General features: G+C 41.3%; 1 protein-coding gene across 1 annotated transcript in view; it reads left to right on the top strand.

The window, feature by feature from the left end:
- Window positions 1-22,967, top strand: part of LOC107220619 (cadherin-87A) — a 164,068-nt gene that overhangs the window by 62,026 nt on the left and 79,075 nt on the right. The window contains exon 3 of the mRNA XM_015659287.2: window positions 5,679-5,728. Coding sequence (XP_015514773.1) covers window positions 5,679-5,728 — 50 coding nt within the window. The remainder of the gene's footprint in view (window positions 1-5,678; window positions 5,729-22,967) is intronic.

Below are 22,967 nucleotides of genomic sequence, written 5' to 3'. Positions count from 1 at the left end.
ACAACTCGACCTCGAGATTGTGTTCAGTTGAGGTGAAAATTCTTTTCCGGGTAACGTTTGTTCTCGGTGGGCATTGTCGATTATCCCTGTAACCCAAATGAAGTCAGTGTCCACGGCTTGTAATGAATGCTCCGAGCTGGGTCATTGGGTCGCCATCCTGACAGAGTACTCTCGGAAGCCGAAGCGTATCCTGCTATCCTTCTTTTAAATCTCCAGGATCTACTTTTTTTATCTCTCTCTCTCTCTCTCTCTCTCTCTCTCTCTCTCTCTCTCTCTCTCTCTCTCTCTCTCTCTCTCTCTCTCTCTCTCTCTCTCTCTTTCTCTCTCTCTCTCTCTCTTCCTATCTCTTTTCCTCTTTTCCTCCTTTTTTTTGTTTTTTGCTTCACTTTACCCTTTCCGCTCTCACTCTATCTCCCTTATCACCTTTTCCATACACTTCCTCCGTCAGATACGCTTTGGCCAGCTGGATGAACCAGTCTTAAAAAGAGATCAAATCAGCGAGTCAGCCGGTTTCGTCGCTGTTTCCAAGAGTAAGCGATTTTTATATCGATAACGAGGTCAGGTCGAACTAGATCAAATCAATACAGAATAAAATTCGTGGAGACATGGTTAAAAGAATATTTTTCTTACATCAGTCCACAGTCGATGCGATAGATGAAATCTGTATTTAAACCCGTGGAGGTTGGTTTCGCCATGTTGTTTGTATATCCTTATTCACTTCATTGATTTTTTCTCTAAACTTCCCACTAGTGTAGTACGTGGAATAACTAATACTTGGAAGAGTTTTAATTTTTTTTTCTTGCACTACAGTTGGCGTTAAATTATACAAAGTTTTTGAAGTTGAAGTTTATTTTCTTTATCTATTCAGCTTTCATCAAACTTTAGAATTCGTGGAAGAGTTCTGAACTGGAATTTGTCGTGGTCACAAAGTATCTGAAACTCACTTGTGCGAAGATGAGTACACATAGAGTTGAGTATATTTTCACACAAGATGAGGACAGACTAACGCGTGAAGGGTGAAACTATTTCGGTCGTACTCAGGCCCTTAAAGTCACCCTCGGCAGCGGAAAACAGACCATTAATTTTTAGAACGTGAGCTTCGGAGTCTGCGCTCATTCCTAAATTACCCTCGAAAAGCTGATAGCCATGACGTATTAATTACAGTTTAAAGCCGACCCCGGTGGACCAAGGCTTGTAGATTTAGTGCTCGGAGATAAGGGGTGACTGAGTCGGCGTTTCAAGCTTTTCCTCCTTCCAACTAGTCCTCACACTCCTCTTCAATCTTTAAAGGGTCTCTGCAAAATCCGAATCGTTTATTCTCCGAGACGAACGGCGCTTATTCGAAAACTCAATGAACCCTCGGAGCTTTAATTACACCCTCAAATGGTCCTTGAATTCGAGATCCGCGGTTAGGGGTGGAGAAGGATGAGCACGAGTATTAAGACACTTCCTTTCGCAACTAAGATCTCGTTCTTCTCTATCTATTTTCCTGAATATTGACGGTAATTCTGTGAAACTCGGTCCTGTTGTCCCTAAGGATAATCCGGAAGCTATTGAATTCAAGTTCAAGTATTCGAAAACCTCTCACTCAATGCCATTCTGCATTCCTTAAAAAATTTCCAATTTTAGTAATTTTGGTCGGTTCTTTCTTGGCGAGTTCAGTGTATTTCATGTCTTGTTAGAATTAGAATGTAAAAATATGATTTACTTTTTCGTTCGCCGTCTGAGGTTTATCTATTTTGGGAATATTTGAGTTTACTTGTAGGCGTGACGTGAATGTTGGAAGGATAGTAATCTAGGGATTTGTGCGTTTAACGATAAGACGATTCAGCAGTGCGTGATTACTATGCTGTTTAGTCTTGTCGGTAGGAAAAAAACTTAATTCGTATAATAAGATGCGAATGAAATCTCTGAAATTTTTGTAATGCTGAACTTCATTTAAAATATTCTACAGGAGCTGATTGCGAGTTGCAAAGCTTTCAAAAGCTTTATTCCCTGGAATTAGGATTCCATAAAAGGAGATCATTAGAATTTGTAAAATTTCGCAAACAGAGGACAAACAATAGAAGTAAGATTCGATGATACCTTTATGAGATTTTTCTCTGTGTTTAAAAAAAAAAAATAAAAAATCCCACGCGTGGTGACAATTTGGGATTTGATACTTCAATATATATTTTATACTTTGTGGTATCACGGGGACGTGCTGAGTTGAGTCGATATTGCCTATTTTTTTCTTTTTCTTTTTATAAATCGATACGTCATCGCAGCCAGTCTGTCATAGCTGCGCGGATTGAGATTTGATATTCGTTCGTGGATCAGATTTTCACGATTCGTATAGTCCTATTCAATACCTTTTTGGGCTTTAGGAGATCATACATCGAAACTTCCCAATACTATTGTCGGATTGAGTATCCGAAACGAAAAACAATTTTTCCAGCGATAGTACTAGAAATTCGTGTAAGACGAGTTTCACACACCAAAGGCTGAGATTATCTGCTACGAGAATGATCTTGCAGACAAGTTAAAAGGCAAAGCTTGCGCTTCTGTTATGAAAGTACAAGCAAGTGGATTTCTCGGAAGTGGAAAAGTAGTTCTCCGGTCTAAATATATTGCACATTCCGTACCTACGCCAGGGCCGTGATTTTTCCAGCTGACTCGGTATAGGCTTATTTTACATCAATGTCGCTGGAATGAGAGTCGGCTGGAGCAGTTGACTCGCGTAACCATTCATTGTCAAAAAAGAAAAACTATCGAACCGACGAGAGGATCGGTTGATTATTCGTGTAACACGGTAACGTGCCGTTGTTTAGCCAGACAAGGTGCTGGTTCTGCTCCCCTCTGTAACTCAACTCAATAGCGTCACTCGACCTCTCCAAACCGTTTACTGTGAAGTTGAATCCAACTTGAAACGAAGAAGGACCCATTGTTGGTTCAAGATTATGCTTGTTTAGATAAAGCCAGTAACTGAGTCGGATAAACGTAGCGTATCGAGTAAAAGGTGAAGGGAACGAGCTGCTGGTTCAACACATTGTTAGCGTGCAACCGAACTCCCGGTCACTATGCTTACCGCTAACCGCTGACCGCGAGCGTTGACCAAGGACCTTGACGTTTAATTGGAAAGTGCTAATGAATACACAGTTTAGCGCAGGGGCTCTGGGCATGGATAACCTTTTATCGAAATAAGCCTTTTCCAACGTTCGAGCTTGTACGAATTTTACGTCATCGTGGCCGTTACAGTCCATTTCTAATTAACAGTCTACAAAATGCCGGCTGGTTAAGCGTTGGATTGAGAATTAGCTGCGTAAATGTGCTTAATTCGTATCAGGTTTTCAGCATTCATCGTATCCATATTTTTATAAGTACTCACGTTTGCCAGAACCCTGCTACGGTGATGACGTCACGTCAACAGGGCAATATAAAAACGACGTTTTGCCGAAAAAAAGAATCGGGCACTTCAATACTGATTAGAACGTCTAATTAACTCATCTAAAGATCACTTATGTTAGTGGTTACGCTATAACTCGTGGCTGGGTTTTCGACATGGTACTCCTGTATTATACGCGTCTCGACTTGAAAATTTTCGAGAGCTCAAGTTTTACCTTCAAGCGTGTTCCACCATAATTGGCTTAAAGTTTTTCGACAACCAATTGTTGAAGATTACAATTTTACAATTCTTGGTTCCAAGAACCTGCAGTTGTTGTCCCCAGAAACCTTATTATTCGACTGTCGTAGTAACTGTATACCCACCACAACCCATCGTGGACTCTAAGTACGTTTGTGTAATAGGTGTGTGGAGTCAATTAAAAGTTTATTGGATTCATTCGCTACCAATCTATGTATAACCTGTCAGTATAATACTCACTAACATCCGTATAAGAGATGATTTTACGCAGTCTACTGCCTTGAAAAAAATCGAACTCGAAATCTCATCTTACATCATCGTTGCAAAGGTGAGAGCCAGAAATTAATTACCGGTTGTCGTTATGCTTCTGTGACTTTTATACATACGAATGAGCAGATTGACATTATGATGTATTATTCCGCAATCTTACGCACACCGATGACAAAAGGTTACCCAAAAGAAGTAAGAACCCAAGGTAACGGAGTTTTTTAACAGCAGGAGTTTCTAATGTTTATAATATTAAAAAAACGTAACTCAAAATATTCCAATATGTGCCGGGAATTAGAAGTCGGGGGGATCGCTACAGAAGGGTAGAGTATTGAGAAAGGAGAAAAGATCAAGAGAAAATGAACGATGTCAACAGAATCCGAGAGGAGAGGATATTTAATAAAAGATATCGATCCGAGATGAATATCATTGAAAACTAACATTATTATTCGATTCGTGTTTCTCCGTTATGCGAATGTACAAGATATAGCTTGCGATGCACAAATCTCAGAGAAACATTTTTGAATATTTCTTACCGAATACCCACGTCGTGAAACGAGACGACGCAGTTTTATTCAACCCTTACAATCAGTATGCAATGGGAAATGCTTCACACAGGTAGTGCTTCGGATTCTTTTAGCAAGTTATAATAAACTTACAGAGAAACATTAAATTAGAGCTATGATTCACTACTGCAGAAGTCAGCGTGTCTCACCATTTGCGCATTCAATTAGTTGAGAAGCACCGAAGTTAACTACCACACTTAGTGACGGTGAATAATTCAGCCGCTTCCATCCATTTCCGCAAACATGCTTTTTATACGTAATTGCATTCGCCAATTCATATTTACATATATATATATATTCCGAGTTATATAGAGTTGGTCTAATTGGAATACAGAAATTAATCAGCTACCGAATGAATTCTTAGTTGGGTTTACGACGTCGTTATTCCTGCACTGCATGCGACGATTTGTTATTAAAAGCATGTGTGACTTCTGGAGTTTTCTATTTCTAAGGAATAGAAAAAATTCATTCGGTTCATGACGATTCGCATTGTACCAATTTCATTTCACGAGTTATTTTTGTTACAAATTCCTAGATACCTTGTATAAATGAAACCGTGTTATAAAATCATTCGTTTCGCGGACTTGGCTACATCGATGACAGTTAATCGTCTCGCAATAATTTATGCCTTTCAAATGGGTGATCTACACTGATTCAATTCACGTATCTTACGCAGCGTGTATAAATTTTCTCAGATTATCACATTTGTAATTCACGCACGAAATCCAAATCGCTGTAACGGTCGCTCACTTCAGTAGACATTCAAACGATTTAACGGCGTGTAGAGAACGAGCTCAAAGAATTCCGTGCCTTGTGATATTTTGCGATAAACTTGTAACCTTGTTCTTGTCGAGATTGAAAAAATTGCTTGTGAATTGGGAAGCGAACACTGTATTAGGTGCATGATGACAAAAGCCTGTCCGAAACATCTCAATTCTCATGTAACTAACATGTAATTCAATTCACTGACAGTGAATATTCTTGCAGTATAGAATAGAACATTTGCTGTCGTTTGCATCACTGCATGTAGCCGCTGCTTCATCTACGATATCATGTTACATGATACAGTCGCTGTACAATTTCTGTAACGTGATTTAAAAGTTGTTCAGAATACAATTGCGCCGAAACGTCGAATAAAAATCTCCCATGACGTCTTCACACGGATAATGTTAACTATGTTACAGTTTCGAAGTTCGTGTAATCACGCTTTGCTTTGATTTCAGGTTTGCGGTATCAAACGTCCTCGCAGTGTTACTCGTCTCCTCCTTCGCCGGTAAGTTTATACTCAATTAATTCTGATCAAAGTCTTAATCATCTCCGCGGGCATTACACAGTGAAGAAGATTTGCGAGTATACGCGAAGCTGTAAGCTCGCCTGTCAAACGTCAATCGTGCTTTATATAATACTAGCAGACTCGTTACCACGTGAGAAGATAACGCGACGACGCTCTCCTCTCGATCCGGTCAATTCGATAAGGCCCCGCAGCTTTCTCGTGTACGATATTGGACGTAAAATCAATATCCACTATGAAAAACGTCGGAAAATTTGTCAGCCATCCCCCGATCCTAACTTTCATATAGCCACTGGCAGAAAAAGAATGGCAAAAAGCAAGCGCCGAGCAGCAGTGTCACGAGGAGAGCGAAGGGCGAAGAGGGGATGGTTCTTCCTTTATCGGTACCCGTTCGACGCGCCTCAATGAATTCGTTCGGGTTTGATTGACATCTTACCGCAGTGTCAAGTCGCATCGTATAACGACTTGGCTAAAATTCGTCGAGTTGACGCGTGAATATGTGCATAGTCACCAGAACAGGGCGACAATTAACTCTTTTGCGTGTGGTAGAAGTAATTCATTTTATTTACGCTGGAGAAATATGTGTCTGCGTTATTCATGTCAATGAAGACTTTTCAAAACCATTCTTTGGCATCTGGATTCATTGCGATGCTTTTAAGGGCGGTTTGAAGCATTTACTCAATACAACGTATGACCGGCAGCCTGAAATCCAATCTGGAGTAAGTCGGGGGGATAGAATTATAGTGACAAAGTATTCATTAGAGTAAAAAATGTGTGAATAAATCGTCCAGGGGTCTGAAAGCCTTGTGCGAACGGGTCCAAGTTGGAAGATATCAGGGATATAGACGTGCAAGAATTTTTTTCGATAGGTATAACTGTAACCACCCTTCCACCGGGTTAACGGCTGTTATATAAAAGTGTAAGGAAATACAAGAATATTGATAAATCGATACAGACGCACATATTCGATTCTATGCGAGGCTGAAAAACCTCTGAAATTCGTCCTTCCAGTCCTCCATCATTCTCTCCTCACATCTCGTTAGGTGCGTGAAAACGACCAGGTGCTTTTGGCACGTGAGGAATCATGCCATGCCATGAACCCATGGAAAACCTCATTTTCCTATCTATCCTACGCCTCCGGTATCGGACAAGCTTAGGCAAAATGTCTCCTTCGTCACTGCAGTGTCAGGAGAACGAGGTAACGCTTCATTTGATTACGAAACGCCGTCGCGATGCCTATCGGGTATCATGTAAATTGAGATAGTTAAATTTAGACATTTCCCTGGAGACACGTCCGAATAGTTCATGCACTTCTAATATATGTTAGAGTTACGTATTGCTTTCTTCATTACGTGCTTTCGAGTTATCCGTACAATCCATCAATTTCGCAGCCCATTTTTTTAAAAGATAGAATTAATTTTTTTGCTTTGGTAAAAAAAAGGGAGAGGTTATTTAAAAAAATTTTAAACTCCAGGCTATCCGTTTTGAAAATGTATTATCGCTTTCACAGTCATGAATAACGAATTGCAACCAAAACTCGAGTGCCCATATATACCTATTTATATTCACTGCTTAATACGCAATAATTGCTTTCGGCGTACGGTATAAGGTTATAGGTTATAGGTGTACGAATTTCACACGTTAATCGAAGCATCCGATATTCATTGATTCGTAAACGTAGAAAACGATCAATTTCAACAATTCGACTTTTTTTTTCGGGAATAATTCATTCCATGTCACGAGTACTACACTCCTAATTGCATAAATATTTACCGACACTTCAAGCTCGCGACGGTTACGATTTACGATGTCTGAATTTACGCAAACCAGCTGCGACCCAAGCAGGCAATACGTAATAAAGTATATGACGATGTATCGAATGGCAAGCAACGTTTTTCATTGGTCTGTATTTAAAGGCTTCTTTTTTACGGCTGAACTGAGAAATTCTTTTTAATGACATGGGTATGAGAATCTGGTCGAGTTACGACATTTTTATTTTGATCCGTCACAAAAAATACTCGTTGAATATCGACTGATTCGATTACGTCTTGCAACCACTTCGAGAAGGCAAAATAAGACGTTGCAGCTATTTTCTGTGGAATAATGTTAAAACAGTCGACTGAGGTAGATGGAAGGGAAACTTTGCTGAAAAACACAATTTTATTCGGTAACTCGCCGGTAGAAAATTTTAGGCTGTTTAAGATATCGACGGCAAATTTGAGGTGATCAGATATAAAACGAGCCGGGAAAAAGTTTGCGAACTGGGAGGCTTAATTCTGAATAAAGGTAATGTGCATTTGGAATTTTTCTACAAATCTTCAGTTTTATTCTTTTTTACGTAAAAACTTTTTATTCATTCGCTACGAATTGTTTAGATGAGACACGTTTTATTTGCTCGTTTAAATTCTTTGAATGATTTATTATTTAGTGTATCTTTGCGATTCCCAAATTTTCCAAGTCTAAATGTATCGCCAGTGAAAGATCATACACAACAACTGTTTCATCTCTGTAGTCGTCAAGTTTCACGTGTTTAAGAAAATTTTCAACCCACCCTGAATTACGCTCACTGATTTTGAAAAGGGATAAAATGGTGTAGCAAACACAATCATGATTGTCGTTTAGGAAATAAGGAAAAATGTATCGGCATTTTGCCTTTCAATAAAAAAATGTATAAATTTCTCGATTCCACGGCGATGTATATCGATGGAATAAATAATTCAGTAGACGAGAAATATAGTCTGATGTGTCTTGTCGGGGAATGACGATAAAGGAAAGCCACGTCCGGATTTTATATGCAAATATAAACACATTTCCCTGATTGACCGGGAGATCTATGTCAAATAACGAATCCAGCAAAGTCTTGGTCGGTTTTTTTCTTCAGCTTTTGCTGCTTCCGATGTTGCCTGGAATTCTTGATACGCTAAAAATGCTACCATTTCACTGAATTCGACGTATTTTTTTCGTCTCTTTTATTCCTATACATTTGCTCACCTCTTCTAAACCCCAACGCGTTTAATATCGGGGAATAAAATTTCTTTAGGTCACTTCCGCTTTATCCATAAATCATGAATACGTATCAATATAGAAGGGAAAATTTTTAAATCTGAAATCTCAGTATTGGCATTGAGCTTATTAAAATTGTCATGTGCAGATGCATACAATACCTGAAAAAATGTTCTTCGTTATGAAGCTAATTTTGATATAGTAGAGTATAAGGTGAGACGACAAAAAAGCTTTTATCAAACTAGATGTTAACTTGAAAATTACTTAACTAGGAGGCTGGGAATACGTGTTCGAAAAATTACAGCCAAAACGGGTGGAATAACATTAAATTCAAGCAATTAAATTATAGCTTACAAAGTGGTGAACAAAAATAAACCACCGCACAGAGTATTTTAACGAAAGAAAGTTCACAAACCATCAAACTGCCAGATTGAAAAATACACCGCTCTGAGCACACAACTGGCTGTACATAATAAAAAAGCGACAGACAGCAGTTTCGTTCCAGTGTGAAACAAACGTTGAGCCCTCCTCTTCCATCTCGCAAACTCTTGGGAGTGATTTGTCAAATACGTATATATATACATATATATATATATACACAAACGTATATAATATACAAAAAGAGGTGCAGATGGGGTTTCTGCGGGATTTTTATATCTTCTTATTTTCTGTCACGTTTAAAGCCTGTCCCATTCACTTGACAAAGTAGGTACACATTTAAAAAGAGTGAAAAACAAAACTGCCATCATTGTTATTTTTTTTCATCACATAATAGTCAGATTTTTGGGTGAGCAAGTGAATGTTTACTTTTAATATTTTCTAACAATAATTTGAAGTTAAAAAAATTTACTTCTTATTCTGAATACTATACAGACTTTATATAAAAGATACCCTCGTCACTTAAGACTACATCAACCGTGTAGCGGCCTGTTCTAGGTACATTTTGTCAATTTTTTAGGTAAAGTTTTACATTACATTACATCAGGACGAGAAGATTTTTGTAACGAAATTCATAACATGGTTTTACTTTAATATATCCATTTTCCTACCGGGCTGTGAATTAGTATCTAATTAGTTCGAGTCTACTTCGTTGTTTTCATCAGTAAAGCGAGGTAGAAGTTTCAAGTAGGTTTAATGCACGATAAGTTACATGTCATTTATATACATACGTGCAGTGTACATGCACACAGTACACACTTCACTTGTGTTATGCTCGTCGAAACACAACTTGTTACTGCCGCTGTTGCAGTTCCACTATCTAGAATAAAAAGACAATTTTCTTTCACCCCATCAATACTCCCTCGTTAGACTGAAGGTATTGAAGCTAAGCTGTTTCCACCACCTTCCACCCCATTCTCAAATCTAATGGGTACACAGCCGTGTTATAACGAGGTTAAAATATGAATACCTTTACACAAGTGGAGTTCTTCCGGAATTCTCAACAGTTTTGTTTATCTAACCTCGCTAGTTTGACTTTTGAAATGGGGCAAATCCAGCCGGGGATCCGTCAGGTTAATTTCGGTTAGGCGAAAGTCACTTCTACCTTTCGCGTGTTCACGCAAAGTTTGAATTACCATCGGCACTACACTATGACGTGACCAGAACACTTCGTGGTCAAAGTACCGAAGGGACTGAAGAGAAAGAAGTCTTCCCGAAAGTAGCAGCTCTATACAAAAGTTTCCGTCGCAGCACGTGCAGGATACGAGTGGTGAGTTCGGACAGAGTCGAGAGCGATGCTCTGATAACGAGCAGTTACTGCGAGACTATAAAAGGATTCGTGAAAACATTCTGTCACTCTCTCTCTCTCTTTTCCTTCGTTTGTATAGCGGAAGTTGGTCAACTAAAACTGACCTGGTGTCAGTAGAAAATCGAAGTTCTTACTTTTCATGCAGAAGGAACAACGTTCCCGTAAATACATTCCAAAGACTGTCGTTCGTACGCGGACTTCTGGAATGCATTCCATTCCATTTGTATTCAGAGGTTTTCATTATCCGCTGCAAGTCTGTAAGTCAGCCTGTCAGTCCGCCTCGCGGTTCGGAAAATGCTAGGCATTCCGGGTATTGCATGGGAAAGGTCAGAGGTCCCTTTTACTTTTCGGGGAAGTCCTTGGCGAAAACTATTTTAGAACAGCGTCCACAAGGAGCTTTACACCCTCCTTCACATTTTGGCTCAGGGTCCCTCCCTCCTCACGTACTCCCATTGTCCTCCATTCGCCGTTCCTGAAGCATACCGTCTCCTTATTTTCATTCGTATCTCGCGCTCGCGTCACAGACCGTAGTTCTTCGCGACCGTAGGAACATCTCCTTTCACCCCATCGCCGGGCTATTCATGCGTCGAATTCTCGCGCGAGCCCCTATATAAGTATATATATATGTGTGGGTGTATATATGACTATCGGTTTTCTTTTTTCTGCCTTTTTAACCTTCTTTTCGGGAACGACGAAGCGCCCTGAACCAGTTCTATCTGTGTGCCACCTCAATATAACTGTTCACATATATCGCGAACCGGAAACGCTTCGGGCAGACGATACTTGAACGACTTTATGCTATGGATGTGGTGGATGTGTGTACGTATTCTGGGGAGAAAACATTTCGAAATCCTTTTTGCGCTTTCGGGAACAAATATTTGTCTGCAAACTATCACGCTGCGGACCATTTTTCTAGGTTTTCGTGAATAAAGCAGCGTGTAGGAGAATACAGAGAGGGAGGGAGACTTGGGGAGAGATTTTCTACCCGCTCGCGATGCATTTCGAAGAAATGAAGTAAAAAGGAATAAAGGTGGAAGCCATGCTCAACCTTAATGCAGAAAGTCGTCTGTGCCGAACGAGAGGAGGCCATGCACAGGTTACGTTTCGCGACTTGCGAAATGAAGTTTGGAAAAGTTGCTTCTCTTGGAGGGGCGAGAGAAGAGAAATGGTGGGGGTCTTGCGAACTTCGTTCCCCTTTGTCTTCGAATTTGCTTTGCGCTTTTTGACGGCCGCCCGAAACTTAACACCGGATCGTGGGAGTGTACAGATTCCCCTACAATATACCTTTTATACTCCGTTTAGAGTTTGATGCCGTATTGAAGTGGTACATAATAATACATCTATATACTGTTACGAAGAATCAGCAATGATAATTCGAATGATAAAAAAGTTTGTATATCATTCTTTAGATACTCTGCGATTGTTCTTTCTTTCTAGGTATTCGTTTCATGCCGAAGTATACGGTTTGGCGTTTCACTTGACCGTTAAAAGCGAGGTTTTATGTATCTCAAAGAGATGTTCCTGCTCGCTACTTTAGGGCCGCTATAAATTGGATAGAATAATCGGCTGCAAGGGTACATTTTACCGATAATATAACGAGGTAGGGTCGCACTGTTTATGAAAACTGATGAATTATGCCCGCCAAAAAAAAAAAAAAAAAGAAACAAAAAGACAAGCGAAAATCTTACGACGAATAGACGGGTCCGGATTAGATTTGTAGGAGGACACGTCCCTCACCTTGTGTATACCGTGACGTCTGTCGGCTCCATTGGCAATCACTTCCGCTATCGAGATACTTTCGAAGAACTGCCTCCCTGAAGTCAGCCTTCCGTAAAAGAAGGTCGAGTTATTTGTCAAGACAGAAGAGCGACTGAGAAAGATGGAGGGGGAAAAAAAAAAATACGAGAGACACATCTTCATTGAATAATACATCAAATTCGATAGCCAAGTCATACATAATTCTGGAAGTTACCGACTACCATATCTTTGTCCCTTCGCTGCTACAAGTGACACTCGATAAGTCACTCGCAGGGTATCGGAAGACGATAGATAAATGAACGGGAAATAACGGTCTGAATCCTTTCGGCTGACTGTGTAATCCTCGACTTTTTCGACGTATTCTTTATCGGCCACCCCGATGCCAGACTTGTATACGATTAGTGAAAGTATTTACTCGATTGTGTCGGACTGGTATGAACAAAGGTACGTACGAGTATACCTAGCCTCGTCGCGAAGACGGCGTTGCTTACTCGTATTTGTCCAGTGCATTCGATATCTGTTACTTTCTTTTTTAAATGCCTTCTTCGCCTCCTGATCGATTCTTGGATTTCTTGTACCATCGAGGAGGGAGTGCAAAGGACCGTTTTTTCACGCGACCGGGAGGGCTGACGAAGGGAAGATTGTTTTTACCGTGAGGACTAGGGCTGATGACGCGCGGGCTTGCAGAACTCCCTTTCCCTACGGACGGACGGACAAGCTGATTTATCAAATCCGCTTTCCGGCTTTGTTCCCGTCGCTTCGCTTATAAGGATTCGGCGAAATCATGCGGACGTAACAACAAGACCAGTGCCTGACAGACGACCGGGTTGAAAAGATTAAGGGTCTTTTTCCAGGATGAAGCGTTTCACCAATCAATCTACCGTCAAGCTCCAGAGGGTTCTGGATAAAGTAATTAATATTTTCTAATTACTCGGCATCGTCAGTCACTGGCGACACGCTCATCACAAACGATAACCATCTTCGTTTATAAATGTGATTAAACAAAATTTCCAGCCCTCCTGTAAATCGCAATTTTTTTATGTATGTGAGTGATCGTTTGATGCTGAGAATTTCTATGGTTTAAAATGCATTGCAGCTTTCACGTAACCACAAATCATGTAATGTAACTGAGATCACGCAAAAGCTTTTCGTATTCAAAGTAGAATTAATTGATGGACAACGTTTCTACAAGGTACAACGTGCAGGCGTTGGTATGCGTGTGGAGGCGTTGAGGTGATTGATCGAATAATTGATGTCAGAAGTTTGAGTAACAGTAACAACAGAGATAATAAATGATTCATTCAATAAAAAGCAAAGTTAAAGTGTTAGGCGATCAAATATAGCAAGGGTGCAGAAGGCAGAGGTGAAACTAGCTAGCTGTGCATATTACGAAGGCACGGCATAAAAAACTGGTGATAATTATGCGAAAAAAGTGCAGACTCGCCCTCGAGTCGAGGCTAAGGATCGCGTCGTGTCACAAATATCAGATATGTGGAAATTCCAGGCGCGGTCGAACTCTTGACGTTACTTTGACTTACCGATACACAGTAAAGGTATGTTATTGTACAGAAAAAGGAAATCATACATCGTACATCATATCATACATCACACATCATATATAGTATTAAAGTTCGAAACCAAAGTTCGGGTGTTCAGAAAGTGACGTCACCCAAATTTTTTTTTTTCTTGACGTCATCGATCTATAGTAACCGTCACGACCAAAATCAGCCGAATTCCTCAGTCTGGAAACAACCGCGCAGTAGAGCGGACAGATGAGAATCGCGCGCTGCAAATTTCGAGTACCGGGTTTTCTACCTCCTGGATCCTGCGCTCCAGGTCCGCTACCTGGTGAAACCTGACTTCCAGGACAAGCGCTCCATAGTTCTGGCTGTCCAGGTCCTTGATCTGATGACTTTTGATCTTCCGGACTAATTTTCAAGTTTACAAGTTTGATTATTGGAAACGTCATGTTTTGCACTGTCAAACCAATATGCATGCTTCAGATAACATTTCGGATCGGAAAAAAAACCGAATGACCAGGATCAACAGATTGCAATTGGTGAGTGGTTGGCATGGTATACATAGAATACATGAGAATAATTAGAGGTAAAATTGCTGTGCGTAGTGTTTCAAATCTGTTGGGACTTAGCTGATTGTTTTGTGGTATTTTTTGACGAAATTTATTGTCATAAAATCACAATACGTTATACTTGCATGCATGTGTAAACGTGATTTTTAGCATCATATCGAAATAATCTCACGGGCAGATTCGGTTTGCGTCACATGCACAAAGACAGTGTTCATTTTGTGTACTGTGAAGCAAATACCAGAATTTTTTGGGGAGTCATCGTGCCCCAGTCTCCCCTCCAACTATGTCATCTGGTAAAACACTGACAACGAGTAAGCGATCGCACGAGCACAGAAACCAGTTACACTAGGCATCCAACCCCGAGCGAGCTTTAGCGAGCGAGTGTTTTAAAACTAGTAATATTTTAAGAATTTTCATCTTCACCGGTTAGCTCGTGGTGAATGCCTGCCAGAGCACGTATATATTCAGCAGGAATAGAGAAGTGTCACCTGACGAGGATAAATGTAAAAATATTTTTCACGCCAAAAATGGAGGATGTTTTATACTTTCGGTGGCGTAGGCAGAATAACGTGCCAGCAGTGTACCCCTGAGCTGCTCGGGTTAGCGTGGGTTAGTATTTCATTGGGCAGAGCGACCTTTATTCAAGCCCCGTGAAGAGTGGGCGACGCGTTATGCTTCGCCTTGTTTCGATACGTACGCACGCACACTCGGGCGTATCTGTCGTGCCCGTGTCTCCTCTGCGTATTACGTATGCATGTGCCATTCGGATATAATACGAATACGGAGGAATCGGTACCAAGCGCGTGTTGGTCGTTCGTCAGATCGCGATAGCATTAGTGGTACATCGGAAAACTGACGAATACTTGCACAGAAGGGATACGAGTTCCGAGAAATCAACAAGAATAAAGAACATGAAGAAAAATAACAAGAATGGAAAGAATCAGGGGATGAGAGGGAAATCGGTGTTTATTCTTCACATGCGAGGGTAAAATATCGGAAGAGTACGATCGGTCTGAACTTGAATTTCTCGGATCAGACAAACGATGGTTCGATGATATGCTCGGGGAAAATTTTTCCAAGAAGCTTATGCTGTGTAAGCTTTTTTAACGAAAGATCAACTACGACGTTGTACAGCACACACGGAAAGAGATCGGAACGATATAGAGATCCCTATCTTCAAGAGTTGACTTCATTCGCTGAGGAGGCTTAACTTCGTCTTAGTACATACTTTGATGCTACCTGAGAGCAAATACTTTGCCTCGAGGCGCTGCTACTACTTACTCCGGGCTTTGCTCTGAGCTGGCGGTAACTTGTTATCATGGAGCATGATGAAGGTACACTGACCGAGTAATAAAACTACCCTGACATACTCGATTCGCAGAACTTAATTTCAGGGACATTTCTCTGTATTTTTATGCAGAGTTTCCTAAACCAATGTTCGCGACTTCAGTTGCGTCTGCAGAATCTTTCCAGCGACGATGGCTGATGATGGAAGAGCCGGTTTTGTCTAGCCGAGCATTATTTTCTTTGAAAGTTCTTCCATTTCCTTCGCGTTAGGTGGTGTGTCTTCGACGGTGGAGAGTTACGGACGTATAGAGGTGATGTAGGAAATACACGAGAAACGGTATATCGCGCCACGTAAGACCGCTAGAGTGAATTTTCGTGTTCTTACTTGGCAATACCGAAGTCGAGGCTTTTATAGATTGCTTTCACAATCGATCGGGACATATTCCAACTTGAGCTTTATAATTTGCCGAGCTGCTCGTGAATTGAAATTGAATTTCATTGAAATCTTTTCCAAGGCTTTTCAAAGGCTTGCGTCTCGGCGTTATAACAAATATACACCGAGTAAGAGGATAGCGGGTGTTCGTAATACCTCCAGTTTTTCTCAGCTCCGATGCCTTCCTGTTGTTCCTACATCGACATAGGGGCTAAAAACACATGCAAGAATGCCCTCCTCAAGGAGCCCTTGTAGGAAAAAGTGTCTCATCATAATTCGCCAAGTCCCGAAAGCACTGCCATATTAAATAACATTACATCTGACTTTTATTCAATATTCGGTAGTCTGAGTACCCGCGATTTCCTCCGCGTTACTGCAGCGCGAAAGGCTTATGAAAACACAAAAAGAGAAAAATTAAGAAGGCGTATATAGGTACGATAGAAGGTAAAGGCAAAGCGACTGCTACTTTCTTGTCAAAGCTCTCTGGAACTCGACAGTTCAAAGCCAGCCTTTAACGACTTCAAACTGAATTACTGAACGTCACGTACATGTGACTCTTCGTTCCGTCCTGCAGGCGGACCCAAAAAACCATAATATTCTCACAGGCTATACAAAACGCTTCCTACCCGGGTATAGCTTTCAAAATTACATTGGGCATTCGTTCTAGAACTTTTGAACATTTTATCTTCTCCTCTGTAAGAATGAAAATATTTTTCACCGGAGTTAATGTCACGAGTTTCTCATCAGTTTACTCCGCTGCCAAAGTTAGTTCATTCGAACTCGGGAGTTATCACGCAGTCAAAATTGTTTAAACGGACCGTTAATCTGGAGGTTGAAATTCGGTCTCAATTCAAGGATTAGGTGCTGAAGGATTCAACGGCATATTTCAAAGTTGGAGTGTTTTAGACTAGTCTTCCAAGATTTTGAATGTCTTGAATTGACTTTTTGTTGACGTAATTTCACCACAAACGTTGGATAGTTCGGTCAGTTATAATCACGCAAAAGTTTGAATTTCGAAACTGTTACCTTTCGCCTTTGCAGAATGCAGGCAATTATACAAGAATATTTGATCCTGACAATTAAGTTCTACGAAAATGACCTAGTTCAAAGTGTACACACTATTTCGAACTAGAAACGCTGGACAATTCTTTTACGAAATAATTTGGCAAGAATACTCTTACTTTCTTTTTTGTCGTATATTACGCACGCTTTCTCGCCCTTTTCTTCATTCCCACCGTAAAAGTTGAGCAGCCCGCTACTACATGGACCTACTACGCCTACCTCTAAAAGCAATCCACTTTTATCGCGTAGTTTTGTATAGCTGTAGTAGTTTTCGGCGATCGTTCACTTTTATTTTCGAGCTTATACCACAACCGCCAAGGCTTATTTCACGTCTTCGCATCGCTACCTCCGAGAAATGCAATCTATGTATTTTTTCTTTTTTTCCACCGTATACGTGTAGATCCACGCCCGTTTATTTCCTCGTAGGAATATTTTGCGGGTGTAAAAATTGGCGAATAAGAAATATTTTCGTAAATCGAACAATCGAAAAAGCAACTCTGCATTCCTGTCGTTCATTCGGCATCCGGCCTACAGACCGCAAACTCCGGGTGTCGATCCGGTTTCCATTCGAGCAGTTTCTCGGCTCCCGGGTACGGCGCCACCAATTTCCGGCGCTGGCCGATTTCCGCCGCCTGCGAGAGCTACACCAATCTCGAATTTCCACCATACATGGAGTGTTCCACAGTCCGCCTGTACAGGTTGATCCTATTCCGCTCGGTTCGTTAGTCGCGCACCAAGCAGAGCGGTCCGACGCCCACCGTCGAATGGCCGACGTGTATATATCAAGGGTGCCGTACGAAACCACACGGGCGTCGCTTCGTCGGGAATCTAGATTCGGGAAAATACGTTCGAGCTAACCCGATGCGTTGTACCGTGTTTCGATTCGCCTAATCCGCTACCGCGCCACTCCGGAAATGTGTTAAAACTTTTGGCGAACCGCTTATCGCTATTGTTTCGGCAGAGAGTAGAATTCAACAGAAATTTCCGTAACTGTTATCGCCTGCAAAATGAACAGACCGGATTCGGAACGCGTTGCGCATAAATTATAAACAAAGTTGCTATGCACGGTGGTTGGTTTCTCGGTACCTCGCTAAGGCGCAAATCGTTCGCATATGAGCGTATTTGTACGAGTATTCTATACCTCATCTTGCGGGTGGTTTTCCGTCAATTCGAGAAGCCCCTTTTCGCCCCACGGTACTTTCTTTGCGATTCGTAATCTGACCCACGATATATTAACAGGGTGACCTCATGCATGGAAAACTCGGAATTGTCAGGGGATTTTTAATTTGGTAATGCAAAATACTGAAAACATCAGTTTTCTATCATGGGAATTAGGAATGATTTATGGAGGTAACAAATTTACTTCTTTGTACATTGTATTTTTTTTCAATTCGAATTTAATTTGAACCGAATATAGAGTTAACAAGCTCAAAAATGATTCAGGTTTTAGTAACTTACTAGAACTGGGAAAATGTCAAGGAAAACCTGAAAATATCATGAAATTTTTTTCCCAAAAATTTTTAGGCACCTTGATTCACCCGCTCACGTATCTTGACCGTGCATCAGAGCTTCGGCTTAAGTGGCTTCCGTTGAACTGGCCCCTTATTTGTTAGGAGCCGGTTTGCAGGGCTGCGGTACCTACGAACCCTGAGCCGATGTTGCTGGTTCAAGGAATCCTTGGCCCCATGCGCATCGGAGTGTGGCACCCGGGCTAAGCGTGTGCGGTTCGCCAGTGTCAAATGTGTTACCTATGATCCGAAAATCGCGGGATCTCACGAGGATTTCGTGCTAAGTATTGTCTCGTATATTGTCAGCCGCAAGGCTAGAGGAACGCCGCGATCCCGCGTCCTGTTCGTCGGAGTGTGGAGTGCAATGGGGGAGGATGAGAGTTGGCGTCGGGCATATATTCCGAACTCCATTATCAAAAAAAAGTTTAGTTTCGGGGCATTAATTGGGTCGTAATATAAAATTCAACCTGTGCTGCGGGGAATAGGTTGTGAAAAGGGATACGTATAGAACAAACTCTGGTTACTGTCGAATGAGCATAGTCAATTATACAGGAATCCAGAGGTTGAGGGGGAGCTGCTGCAAACTTTCCAGAGTCTGACTGACTTCCGGTAATGCCATAGGCAAGAAAACCCTACGGGGCTTCAGAGTTGACCTGAATCTCAAAGTTCACCGGCATCACAGGAGAGTTCTCTTCATAAATATTCCACTAAAAATATCCTGCGGGGCTCGTACTGCTGCCTGATAACAAATACCCATTCCGCTCCCCTTCGCAAACCCGGCAGAGGTTAAACCGAGTTAAAAAATGTCTCGTTATACGCAAAGAAGAAATACATCCATTCTTAAAAAAAATTCAGTTTAACTTTATTCACGAAGTTTCCATCCTGTTAATAATTAACACTTTTGTCTAAGTTTAACGGGGTAAAGCGGATGGATGGATACATACTTTCCCTCTTTCGACCAGACCATAAAATCTCTCAGGCTTTGTCGGTCAGTCGTGTAGAACAACTGTTTCAGCTGATTTCTGAACTTTTATTGCCACTTCAGTAACCCTCGTTACTGACGTATGAAATTTTTGCTTAGTCTGCTACGTTTCACGCGCCCTCGTGTTCTCCGTTTTTTTTTTTTCCCCCATTCAAATTTCTTCCCCCCCCCCCCCCCCCCCCCCAGGCTTTTTTCACCTCCATCCAACAAAGTTAGACCAGTTCAACTCCAAACTGCGGTGCGCGAGATTGAGCGGGTAATTTGTTGTTATTGTTAGTTTTTTTTTCTTTTCCCCTATTTTCTCCCATAATCATTTCGGTGCTTAGTTGCAAACCCATCGTTAACCTGTCTCGTTTCCACATCAGGCCACCCGTGTGATTCTTATTCTCGCGGAAGCTGTACGGAAATAGGTCACAATGAGTATGAGCTGTAAAGTTCGGACATTTGCCTTTGTTAACCCGCAAGTTCCATCAATGCCATATACATGGCAAAAAATTATTATTGTGCCTAGCTACGAAGTACGATATGATAATAATATTGTTCACGGTTTAAATTTGGAATTCGTCAATGTTTGAATTGAATGAAGCTAGAATTTCATTTGTACGGGAGGGGAGAATTCAATTATCGCAAGCCCACGAAAATCCCAACTAATTTTCGCCTGGCTCTGCGATGTCCTCTCGCCTTATTACACGCAAAAGCAACGGGTATAATCAGCCTGCCTGCTTCACCTACAATGCAGACTGTATAGCCAGATATCCTAGCGCATAAACCCGTGCAGCGTAATCTGCTTCCTGCAACAGATTCGAGAAATCGGTATTTATATCGTCCTCGTAAAAATCTTTCAAAAATCTACAGCCTCTATATCCTTTTCATTCGTGATTCTAGTCAAGAAGCCGTTGCCATCGGCGACGTGTACAAAGTTTCTCTCTCGTCGGCTCTCCGTTTCAATCATGGCGACGGTAACACCTTGGCGGTACTCTGCGGTACCTACGCACCAATACGCGATTTCCGTTTACACAATTCCTTGTTATACGTCGGCTTGATGGGGTGCCTTGTAGCCCCGTCACAGTTGCCTTCAAGCCCTCGCATAACTCGTTCGAAAGTTTGCGGGCTACACGCCCGGTGTAAAAAGAAATCAATTTCATTATCCAAATTTTTATGCAATTTTCCATGGAAATATTTAATCTTTTCATCCTATAATTTAGCATCCTGCGAAATTATCTTCTGGGTGAAGTGAAGTGAATTTTTATGCGTTTAAACGATTCGCAGGTGACTTGGAAAAACGTCAATTATCGGTGTCAGATACCCAGAATCAATTTTTTCTCCCTGCACCTCATATGTCAAATTTAGCATCAATTAAGCGCCTGCAGAACTGCTCCAGACCCTTTTAATACGACAGATAATCCATTTATCCGGCGTAAATCCATTTCATTCCACACACGCCGAATACATAAGTCGAAAAGATTGTCTCTTAATTCCTTGAACCCATATATGAACCGAAATATTAGACACCGGTTATTTTAACCGAAAAAATAACACCTATTAGCACTGCAAGATTCTAAATCCGGAAATAAGCAGTATTATATACGGAATGAGCGCAAGCTTGCGTATATTTTCTTATATAGACCATCAGATCCCATTGATTGTTGGTTAAATCAATTCCAATTGCGGTTCGTTTCTACCGGTGTGGAATGGCGGTATTTACTTGAAAACGCAAGAGCCAAATTCATCCAGCTGCGTCCTCATTTGTCGAGCAGGCAATTAACGGGTTAATCGAATTTGGCATATACATATCACGTATATCTATCAACCTCGAGCTATCGACTCTCCAGAATCTAGATGACCGTACTGTCGAGTGACTGAGAAGGACGGCCGCGAAGGATATACTGCATTGGTGAGAGTGCACCAAACAAAGCTCTCGCCATAGCTCTCTAGCTCGGTATCACGCTGAGCTAACTAAAGGGAACGTTTTGTACGGTGTGGTCAAGTACCCGTCGCATCTCCTCCACCAGACCCGGTGTATTGATTATATACCCATCCCCCCAGTACGTACTGCTATTTCCAGAATTCACGTGCTCGCAGAGTAATACCTACCCATCCGTGATCCGAGACTGCGAAAATGGATTTCCGAAATTTGTCAAGTTCAGTGTGCGTTCGGATGCAAAATTTTTTTTTGCCAATGTTTGGTTGCAGATTTACGTACAAAGTGCCAATCTCACCTGCCAAATAACTTTCTCACTGAAATTTTCGGACCGCAAAGAGACTTTTAAAGAAAAGCTACCATTCTACTGATCCAGAAATTGACAAAAGGAAAAAAAGGAAGCAAATGTTGAACGAAAATCGAAAGAAAAGGAATAATTTAGTGGCCAGAGCTTTTGAAAAGCGTGTTTGAAGAGGCTGAAGGGTCGTTCAGAACTGTTAACGGAAGCAAATTTTAACTGGATCATACGTCGGCGGAATGGAGTTACATTTCATTTTGCAGATATTTCACGGTAGGATACCGCTCGTAATCATCGTAATCACGTAATTACTTAACGCTCAAATTATTCTCACCGCATTACAATCGACAGTCTTGCTATTTCTGCGCAGATGAATTTATATTTGAATTCATGTAGAAATAGCTTGTATAATTATACAAGCAGGCAAATTGTATAATCCCGCGTTTCAATTATCATAAGATTTATACATGCATGGCGATTGCGTGGTTGTGAAACCAAACTAGGATTAATTATTATTATTTATTTTTACGCAACAACTTCAAGCCTCTTCACAACTCTGCTCTGCATCTTTTTCGCTTCCTATCCGTTCCTCATACCTAGGAGTCCTTACACCCAACGCTTCTTACACACCTGCGGTTTCTCTTTCTCGCCTAAATTCTCAAGATGTTTACCGCGAACCCCGTCTTTCCACCGCGCTACGTCCGTCTACCAATTAGCTCCGCACGTCTTTAGCCACTCCACTCACTTCCCGTCAGTTTTTCGAGTCGTAACGGTCTTCAATCAGGATCAGCAGCTAAGCACTAACCGTCTAATCGTCTATACATATATCTCTTAATATCATACAACGATCTTTGGCTTTGATGGACCCATTTTACAACTATCACCATCTATCTTACATTATGAACAGTCTTCATATCTTGCATATTTAATAAACCAGGTCTACTGTTATCCGTTAAATTCATCGCGTGTCGAACATTGTTTCTCTGTTAAACTCAAACCATTCCAACTTAAAGAAATTGCAGTGAAGAAGTTGCATACCCGTATCGATAAGCAATCCCGGTTCGTTGCAGGTAAAGCCTTATTACCAACCTAGCCACCTCCCATAATAAATGATCAGAACTCGGCGCGGCGCT

Source organism: Neodiprion lecontei, chromosome 3, assembly GCF_021901455.1.
Source record: "Neodiprion lecontei isolate iyNeoLeco1 chromosome 3, iyNeoLeco1.1, whole genome shotgun sequence".
In the NCBI taxonomy this organism is placed as follows: Eukaryota; Metazoa; Arthropoda; class Insecta; order Hymenoptera; family Diprionidae; genus Neodiprion; species Neodiprion lecontei.
Note: the sequence above shows the minus strand (reverse complement) of the source record. Positions and strands in the feature narration are given on the sequence as shown.